At 38.9% G+C, this 10,883-nt stretch overlaps 1 protein-coding gene across 1 annotated transcript; it reads right to left on the bottom strand.

Annotated features, from left to right (window-relative positions):
- Nucleotides 1–9,525: 9,525 nt before the first annotated feature.
- rprma (reprimo, TP53 dependent G2 arrest mediator candidate a) lies at nucleotides 9,526–10,874 on the bottom strand. Its single transcript, XM_026375793.1, has one exon. It carries the CDS (start codon nucleotides 10,699–10,701, stop codon nucleotides 10,306–10,308), a length of 396 nt encoding a protein of 131 aa, XP_026231578.1. The 5' UTR covers nucleotides 10,702–10,874; the 3' UTR covers nucleotides 9,526–10,305.
- Nucleotides 10,875–10,883: the final 9 nt, after the last annotated feature.

Genomic DNA, 10,883 nt, shown 5'->3' with positions numbered 1-10,883 from the left:
CATTTCTCTGTGGATCCATTGTACCCAAACACAATGAGCTGATTTGGGCTCTTTTATCTATTTGTTGAAGGATCTGATTGGTGTGTGTTCAATTTTGACTCTTGGTGTTTTCACCTGGGAATTGTGTGGTGATTGAACTCAAGCTGTGCTGACTTGAGTAAAAAGTATTGAATGACTGCGTAGTTCTTTCAAAATGACCACATGGTGGACGCAATAAGAAATGAAGGGATTTGTGTGTAGAGTTTCTGCACTGACAGCTCAACAAATCTGACACGTGTCCAAAAAGGGAAGTAGCGTTAAGAGTTTAGGGAATTGGTGTTCTTTTTGATAAATGGCATTATGGTTTTGAAATTTTAGTTCAAAAACCTGGTTATAGTTTCTAGCAATAAAGAAAAACATATTTCCCAAAACACTGAACTATTGCTTTAAGGTTCCCCATTTAGACTAATAGGCAAATGTGCATGTTATCAAACCTATAAATGAAGAGCAGCAACAATGTGGAAGGAATATTGAATTCTTTGCAGCTTTCAGTTGTCAACAAGATTATACATTTTTAGCATTTAGGACTTTAACAGATTTGAAAAGGACACAGACAGGACAGATGCTTCGTGTCAGACACCACACCAAGTCTCATTGACAGGTAAATGTGTGACGAGTGGTGTAGTGAAAGGCACCATCAGTCAGGTGAAGCCCTGAGGCCTTGTCAAGGGATGCGATCAGTTCTGCAAGTGGTGAAGGGGAGGAGGTCGCAGCCAGAGTCAGGGAGTCAGACGAAAATGGTGCACACCAGCTGCAGCTGCTGAGATCTGCTGTGACTGCAGAGCTCAGATTAATGACAGCCGTGATGCTCTCAACCTCTCACAGCAGCGGTGGTGTGGCAAACTGTTAGCACCTTGATTTCCACACTTGATGATGTGTCCACAGCTGAGCTCTTTCTTATTCATAGACTTGGCTGGTTTGTGCCAGTCCAAGTTTATCTAATACATTTAAAGATGGGGTTTTACTGACCCAAAAAGAAAGAAATGATTTGCATTGGTTTTAACTATTGAGAAAAATTTAGCAGAAATGAAATAAATGAATAAATAACTATCCAACTTCAGATGCTGCTTCCTTCTTGAGCCGAAGTTCCTCTGGTGCATCTTTGGTCTCACTATTAGGGTCATTTTGCCAGTTGCATGCCATGATTTCTTCAGATTTAGCCACCCCCACACAACTGTGAGTCTGTTAAGGCACAAAGACACCTTTTATTTTTAAAATCACTAATCAATTTCCTCTCACAGGGACAAGGGGGCTGTTTAATGGTTGCAAAGCGGAAAAAACAGATCAAAGCACTTCCAACACCGGCCAGGTGCAAAGCTTTCATGTGGCGACTTGAGCAGTTCTGTAGATAATTCACAATATTACAGTCAGGCTTTGTTTTTTAAATGGGTTGTTTTCAATTCCAGTGTAAATGGAATTAGGTCACATAGGATAGTCATGAATAGGCTAATCACATCTGAAATGCTTCACTGGATGACTAGGGCTTTAGATGAGCTGCGGCTTGTAGCTTATTTCTGACATCTAGTTGAGCTACAGAAAGGCTAAATGTAATGTTTGTGATTACCAATGGAAATGTTTTGTTAGATCTCAGGAGAAAAACTGAGTAATTTCTGGCGTCCCTTCACAGACGTATTGATTTTGAGGTATGAATTCGAAACCACGTGTGATGACCCCGTTTTGACTGACAATTACACCTTGAATAACCTACAAAATCTGAGCTGATGTTTATGAGTCATGTGATGCTGCTGACCTTTCATTTGTAAGAATAAGCAGTAAGGACAACGGAGCAGCAGAGGTCTTTTAGGAAGCGGCTCCTGGAGTGTGGCAGGCTGGAGGCTGATCCTTTGTGACAGCTGTTGTGTTGCAAGGTGTGGCTCCGCTAGGCTGGGTTGTCATCTCACACACACACACACACACCGCTGCAGCTGCACCTGTGAAGGCGACCCATACACGGGAGAGAAAGGTGTCACACACACCACAGGGTTGAGATACCAGTGTGACTAAGAGAAGGGAGATTGACAGGAATTGAACCGCAGCTCGAAATGAACAAAAGACCCTCGAAAGGAAGATGTTATCAGGGTGGTTGCACTTGTTCCCAAAATTCATTTCCTGGTTTATTCACTGTTTTTTTTTTTCTTAAGCAGAAAGAGCTGTGAAAATACACAACAATAGATGTAGCATGTATTAAAGAATGATTTTGTGGTTCCTCAGCTGTTGCCCATACATGTGCTCTATGTGGGACCAACACTGTTCTGTTAGTGACATTTTTGAATGTCATCCTGTTCAGTGACTGCAAAGTCCCACACAGCTTGTGAAGTGGAGTAGATGGTTTTGACACTGAGTTATTGTTACCCTTTCTTTTTTTCAGTTCTCACATACCAGATATCTCATTTGCTAAAAATAACAATCTATGTAATTTTTTTAAACTTCCTTCTCCTATAATCTGTTATCTTTACCTTTCTATCTTTGTCCCCTGACATCTATTGTGCTTTATGATAAATCTGTTCTGTCAATGCAACTGCTTATCTTTGCTCACCAAGTCTCTTTTGTAAAATATACTTTTCAGGTGCTTTTCCTGTTATTATTACTATAGTTTCACTGTGTTTCTTTTTTCCATGTAGTACTGTAGCTGAATGTATTGATTTGCTTGATCAGACACTGTGTGGTGCTTTCCTCTAGAGCTAAGCTGCAGTTTAAATGGAGGAAGTCAGTAATGTGACTGCAAAGCACCTGCAGACAGAACCAGGCGATAATGGAGCCATGCCTGAGGGAGAAAGGGCTTGCAGCACTATGAGAAGCAATTTGAGGAAGCTCAATAAGTCATGACCCTTTGGAGGTTTTGTCATACAGCACTTGGACTTACTTTCATGTGCTGTGACAGAATCAGGAAGTGCACCATTAGCTATGAATTCCCTAGGTATGACATCAGATCTGAAACACAGGACACTTCCCTCAGCTGGCAAATCAGATTACTACCATTTGTAGTACTCTACACGTATGTAGGCAGTTTGCACATGTTCCTATAGTTTCCTATAGAATATACATAAACAGAACATACAAACATTTAATAGAAATTCCTAATAACTAAATCACAGAAAAAGACATGGCTGTAATTAGAATGTGTATAAGGAGGACATACTGTACTTGGTGGTAAGTGATGGCTGAACCAAAGGTGCTTCATTTCTTGTAAAGTGACTGAGTGCAGCTGACAGCTGGGGCACAGGAGTAAGCCACATAGGCAGACATGACACTGCTACTTGGCAGGAAGGTCCAAACTGTCACTACTGATTTCTACAGTCAGGTCTGAGGAGAAATATTTCTCATCAGTGTATCTGATGAGGAGGAATCAGAAATCATACACGCTGGAAAGGACTTGCTGGAAAAATAACATGTCTGTCTGTCCAGAGGTAGAAGAAATACTTTGATCATTTACTTTACTAAATGTAGCAATAAGTAGCAAAGTCCTGCATTTAAAATCCGAACTTGAAATAATTCTTCTATTGCAGAAAGGCTCATTTCACATCAATAAATATTCTATTATTGTATAATAATTATTAATGTCATATTCATAATTTAAGTACAATACTTAAGTACAGGTACTTAGTTACTTGGCACCACTGTGTGTGACTTATTTGTGTTTGTACAGTCATTTACTATAGATGTTGATTATATTATCTTATTACACAACCACAGTTTCCTCGTTCTGTAGTGACATGTGCGAATCTACAACAGCTTCTCTGTGTCAGTCAGATCTTAGAAGAGACGTTGAGGTTATATCTGTATTTCCACTGTGAGCCAGGTGTAAAGTTGATTCAGGTCTCTCTGTGGCCACTGAAACCACTTGTCGGAACTTAATACAAAGATGTCTCAGCAGATGTCTAAAAATAGAGCATTTCAACAATATAAAATACAAAAAAAAAAAAAAAAAAAAACGACATTGAAATACATTAGAGTCATAGTGGCAGGCCAGGAAAAACCTGATGCAGCAAATAATAAAAGGAGTTCAGGTAGGGTTTTGGCATTGCAGTTTTTGCTGCTGAAGTCATTTTTCAAAAAAAAAAAAAAAATATATATATATATATATATACTATAGCAGGAGAAAGCTAGATTTTGGCAGTATACTGTAAAGATATACCGTGCGCTATGCAGAATACCCTGAAGGTCACTCTGGTAGGTCATCAAAGATGATGGAGAAACAATTGATTGTGATTTTGCTGAGGTAAAGTTTGTACGCCGATTGTGGAAAGTAATGTATCTACATTATCAGTCATAATGTATTTATACCACCAAAGTCCTCAGCAGTGAGTTTGAAAGCTCCCTTTGAAGTTTATCTTACTGCAGGAAATAAAAAACACTTGAAACTCCATCTGGGCTTTGAGTGCTTTCTTGAAAAGGTTGCTACCTTTGCGGTAATGGTGGATGGACAAACCATCCTCTAAAAGCAAAGTCGTGGTTCACAGACGAGGCTGAAGCTGATGTAACTGCCAGAGAGCTGCATGATTAGAAGGTCAATAAAGTCTGAAACACACTCACGCAAGAACTGAAATGGATTTCAGGGTCAATATCATATCATCACAGTTATTATTTTTAAAGCAGTGAACACTCATTACACATTTGCATGACTGCAGTGACTAATGAGTTCCTGCTGGACATCTGTATTAACTCCACAATGTGCCACATGAGTATAGAGGAAATTATTTGGTTTTGACAAACCTGTTGTACCATCTCATTACAAGAGTGTCTTGAACTGACAGTAATACAATAAATTGATAACCTTCTACTGTTTCTTCTACAATAATCTCATTACATTCCCATCCCATCTTTATCCTAAACCAGTTTGTGTGAGCCTCTTTAGCCAATTGTGGTTTTAACCAGCAATTAACAAAAATAATAATATAAATAAGCTGAGCAGTCTATTAATCAATCATAAATGAAATCCACACACTCCAATTCGTTTGTGAATATACAGGCTACTAGCTAGTTCTATTATAGAGATTTACTAAATTGGATTGCTCCAATATATCTTAATATGGAGTTATTTATGAGAAAACAATATTAGGATCGTTTGTTAGTTTAGTTAGATACACAATAGTCATTGTAAATATTGAGCAGCAACTAATACCTATAAGAATATTAGTAGACCAGTCTGTCTAGTGCACTTCTCTTTGGTAGTTGTTAGCACTCACATATCACTTACTCTAGTGTAAATGCTCCAGTGTTTTCAACGACTATAAGCAGCAATACAGAGCAACAAATATTAAGCATTAATTCATTCTTTTTGGAAAATCAAAGCAATCGGCTGCTATGCTTTCCTGTACTCTGCACAGTTTTGGGGCATATTTCTAGTCACAAACCGTGCTGTATCTTCAATTGCTGTGACTGCCACTTTTGTGACTGTGACTGCTCCATTTATAACTATACATCCCCAAATTGGAGAGGAGTCCCCACAGTGAATACATTTTGTTCCCACAATGTAACACAAGCATGCACAAGCACGTGCATACACACACACACACACACACACACACACACACACACACAAACACAGGATTACAGTAAAGTGTTCGTGGCAGGACTGTTCAGATGTTAAATCCCTGTGATGTTTGAGTGTGAAACAATCAGTGGTACAACAGAGCCATGACTCATCCTGTTACTGGAATGAGAGACGTCAAGTAATGGAATCATTCTTCAAAACCATTCTGCATGGATTTATCGCAGCTTGACTTCCACAACTATTAATTTTATTGTAGAGTCCAGACACCACATGACCAAATAGACGTTGCTACTGATAGAAATGTCTGCATTTCACAGCCTGTGTTTAGTTTTTTAAAAGTGTCCTTCAAAGATGCTGTGCCTACTGGAGCTAAAGCCAAGTAATACAGCAGGAGAAAGCTTAAAGTAAGAAAAAAAAACTATTTATCTAAATAATATACCACAGAGGTCAATGTGGTGCAAACTTTGAATAACTTTTCATTGCTTTCACACAAAATGCTGTACTAACTACATTTACCAAAATTAATGAATGAGTTTATCTGTCAGAGACCATCCCCTGCAAAACAACAAAAGTAATCTTAAGGCACTTACCGGGGTAAGGTTTAAGACCTTACAGAATATAACTGTGTAAAAAATTATGTAGAAAACCCAACTATTCCACCTCATCACTAGTGGAGACAGTAGGTCTTCAGCAGGACCAGCCTCAAGGTGGGCAGACATTTGCCTTGACTGGTTGGGGTGAGTGTAAAGAGGTGAGAGAAAAGAAAAGAAAAAAATTCAAACTTTGAAGATGAAATACAGTTTATTTAATATTCTCTATTGTTAGTTTTTTGTAGTTCAGTGTACTGAGACTATCAGTGTTTGGTTCCTGAGTGAGACTTGTTGCCAGTGTTGGAGGAATAGGCTTCTTTTGAGTCATGTATGATGTGCTTTGTTGGTGAGAGAGGCTTTTGGAGGTGAGATAAACTGTTTAGCTGAAATACATGTTTGTAATGCAGACGAGTTCTGAAAATGTGCCTGTTAGGAATGAATAAAAACTGTAATATATGCAGTATTATATCCTGCCACAAAATAGCAGAAGTAATGCAAGAACAGAGCAGATGGATGGATGAGAATCTATGGGAGAATTGCAGCAAACTGCCTCACTGCTATTTGGAGCTTTTAGTCACTATCCAGTTTATCGACTGGACTTCTACTTGCCATCCAATCACATGTGAGGAAACCAGGACCCAACGCCTCTTTTAGCTCACAATCAACACCCTGCAGATGCTGTGACTGTGGGACACAGCTCACATACAGTAGACATGGGATAAAGCAAGCTGAGGCTATTTTTTACCTGTACCTCATAGTACATGTCTCTAACTGGATACACGATGAAAATGTGAAGTGTTTGTTTAACACAGACTAGTTTCTGCCTTTGAGGTAAAATTTAGGAACATACTGTAATACCAGACAACGGTTATGGATTAAACCAGTTGTTTTAGGGTCTGTGCTTTTGTGTTGTGCAGTGTAAAAGTTTTAGTATATTCCTAAATACTGTATCTGGGCACAGGGGTTGATCTGGGGACACGTTTCATATAAGCTCTGCAGAGGACTGTCAGTTTCTTGACAACAGGACTGCCAGGGGTATAGATGACTGTTTACTGTTGCTATCTCATGAATCTTTCTGACCGTTGGTGTGTGACAGTTGTGAAATCTTTGAGTTGGCAATACCTACTACAGAAAAGCTTTTACAGTGCAAATGTTGATTTAAAATGGAAACCTCTCGAAAACAGAACGGTTCAGTCTGACAAAGCACAAAAGATACTACTGGATGAACTAACCATGGTTCAACTGCAGAGAGAAGATTTTTCTCTGCTGGATATTAAACTGCCACAACACTTTCCTGGAAGCTATTCCCAGCACTCCCTAATTAAAGCAATCACACAAAGCAGAAAGAAACACTTGGTGTGACACATAGAGAGTAATTCTGCCTTGTGCATTGTCTTAGAATAGTTTGTTTTTTAATACTAGCTGCAACACATAAGTAATCAGGTTAGTGACATTTCTATGTTCAGTTTTATTGTGTAATATAAAAAGCAAGTCATGTTTGTCAACAGTATATTAGTTTTTGATTCAGTTTGTGTCTTCTCAACTTAGAGTCCAATAAACTTTACCATAATGAAAAATCTTTATTTTAGGTAACTGGCTACACTGTTCTTGTGCTGCACCCTGCCTAATTTAACAATATAGCTAAGTCATACACTGCACTTCTGAATATAGTTCATTATACAAAACTAAATACACCCGCTAGAGAACCTCAATATAAAACAACAACATATAAATAATATATTCCATTACAGGCAAACAATAAATTAAGTCTTATGCTTGTTAGGTTTCTAATTTTGGTTTTTGGTAGAGACAGTGCCAGATAGGTGTTGATTCAGGTGTGGCAATTTCTGTAGGTGTCATTTTTGGGGTGTTATATTAAAATGTACTTTACCGTATGCTTGTTAAAATTGTGTTCACTATTTGCTTATGAGTCATGAACATTGCATTATTTTTGCAGCTGCCTTATGCAATATACAGTGGCAAGAAAAAGTTTGTGGACCTTTTGAATTTTCTGCTTTTCTGCATTAATTTATCTTAAAATGTGGTCTGATCTTCATCTAAGTCAAGACTATTGACAGAAAATCTGATTTTTCATGTCTTTATTAACAACAACTATAAAATCCTCATATAGTGGGAAAAGTATGTGAACCCTTGGGTCACTGTGCAAAGCAGGTCCAAATCATGATGTTTCCTCCACCATACTTTATGATTATATGCAGTGCCCTTTTTACGCCAAATGTCGTGCTGTGTGTTCTTTCCCAATAGTTCAATCTTAGGTTCAGTCCACAAAACATTTTGCCAATACTGCTGTGGGGTGTCAATGTGCAATGTTCTTCTGAGTAAGTAGTGGCTTCCTTCCTGGTGTCCCGCCACAGGCATCCTGTTTGTTCAACATTTTAACTACTGTAGACTCATGAACACAATCTTTTGCTGTATCTCTGTGTTGTTTCTTTACCTCATTGATGAGTGTTTGTTGTGCTCTTGCGGTCATTTTGACAGGCAGCCCACTTCTTAGAGTAGCCACAGTTCCAAACTGTCTCCATTTGTAGATTGTTTGCATTACTTTGTAACCCTTTCCAGCTTTATGCAAATCAACAGTTCTTAATCATAGAGCCTCTGAAAGCTCTTTTTGGCGAGGTAGGGCTCATATAAGTGTATTCTTTTTGTGTGGAGCAAACTCAAAAAGTTAGAGTTCCAAACAAATTTTTTTGCACTGTGAGGTTTTTAACTCTAGGCACATTTTATTTGTTAATAATCTTGATTTAGAGATTAGATCACATTTATGGCAAATTAATGCAGAAAAACATGAAATTTCACATTTCACAAACTTTTTCTTGCCACTTATTATATCAAGTTGAAATTCACAAAGCATTTTAACAGTGCTTGTGATTATTGTAAAAATTGAATTGTATCTTATCAATTCAACATACATGAGTACATCACAGTGTGTGGCCTAAAACTGTGGCGAATGTGTCAGTCTTGACAAGCTGTAGCCATCCATCACCAGACAAGTCCTCATCAACCAGGACAGGGAGCAGAGGATGTGGGAGAAACAGAGGTGAAGGACATTTTAGAGCGAAAAGTAAGCAGATTCAAGCTCTTCTACTGTGTATGTGGAGCACAGGTGGGCAATCAGACAGCAGCATATTGCCCGGTGGCTTTATCCTCCCTGGGTTGACATGACAAGTCATTTCTGAAGCTGTTGGTTTCCCCCTGGGCAGCTGGCCGAAAGATGTAAATCTGCATAGATCAAAATCTGACCCAGACAGAATATATCCATTTTTACAGAACACCCTCACCTTTTATGTTTATGATGATCCTTTCTGTGTAATTTAAAGAAAAAAAAAAACATATTCAACTGAGTCAAAAAGAAAACATTTACAGGCAAGACTGAACTATTATTCAAATTGACTGTTGATGTCAATTTAAATAAGTTGTCATAATAAGCCAATTTCTGTCTCATCAGAATGATTTAATTTACCACAACATACCCAAACAGAAATGCTTAGTTTAATTAAGGCTTTGGAAAATGTGTAATTTTAGTTTTTGAGAACTAAATGACTTCAGCAGAAGCAATATTCACCCTAGAAAAAAAAAAAATTAAGATGAAAACTGGAATTACAGAATTTATTTATTCCAATTAACAAGACACACGGCGTGTTGGGCTTTTTACACCCGCGCAGACACTCGTACAGTCATCACCAAGACACCCAGAGAAATACACTGATTAAAATATTGCATACTGTATGCAAAAACACATACAACATGCAGCACATCTTCATTTCTCCATTGCATTAGCAATATGAGAGGGTACTTTTAATCAGCAAATACAAAGATTTGTCACTGACATGACAAAAGGATGCTGCTTGACATATGGTGGTGCATCTACTGAAATGTACAGTTCTCTATTTAGACTTTGAATATTTTAGTAACAAAGAGGCTTAAAACGCACAGTACCTCCTGGAGACGAATGAGTCTTTGTTGGCATTTTAAAAAAAAAGCCACATGACAAAAGGCAAACACATTGTCAGCCTCAATCACGAGTCCAGTTACCTTTTAAACGGTAACTGCTCCTCTGATGGTTTTCTAAACACCAGTATGACATCAGGAGCTGCAGTTGATCATCGCTTTGCCTCCCATCTGTCTCCAGCAGAGATCAACCTTTATGTGGGTCCCTATCATTCAGTAAGCTCCAACAATTACTGCCTCCGCTTCTTTTGACGGTCTCCTGTCCGTTACCAAAAAGTTTATCATCCCCTCTGACTTTATGAGAAGGTTGCAACCTAAGAAAAATATGCCAAACACCACCGTCAGGGACAAAACGCACATGACGGCAATCTGGACCACCCTCATGATGAAGAGGCTCCTCTCATCTGAAGCGGCGGCCACAAAGCCATTATCAGTCACCACGGATGAAAGGTTGCAGCAAAAAAACTCATCCGTCTTGTTGAACAGTCCGCCCTCCGTTTGGTTGAACCCGGTGCTATTCATCTCCAGCTTTTTAAAAGTCCAACTTTCAGTGCAGGTGACGGCGGAGAGGGAGAGGCGCGCCTGGAGAAATCCCAGAGAAAGTGTCATCAAGTGAAAAGTAAAGATGGTGAATAGGCGACTTCAGCAAGTTCCCTCAGATCAAACAGAGCCTCTTGTGGAGTTCAACAAGCCGCTTTGGCATCGCATTACTGGGGACTTCGTGTGTTCAGCAGCCAGTTTCGGAGCGGAATGGATCCACCAGCCCGCGGTTAAATAGCCAGACTGTACCT

Source organism: Anabas testudineus, chromosome 21, assembly GCF_900324465.2.
Source record: "Anabas testudineus chromosome 21, fAnaTes1.2, whole genome shotgun sequence".
NCBI lineage: Eukaryota > Metazoa > Chordata > Actinopteri > Anabantiformes > Anabantidae > Anabas > Anabas testudineus.
The sequence above is the reverse complement of the archived record's forward strand: the minus strand, read 5'-3'. Positions and strand labels throughout refer to the sequence as shown.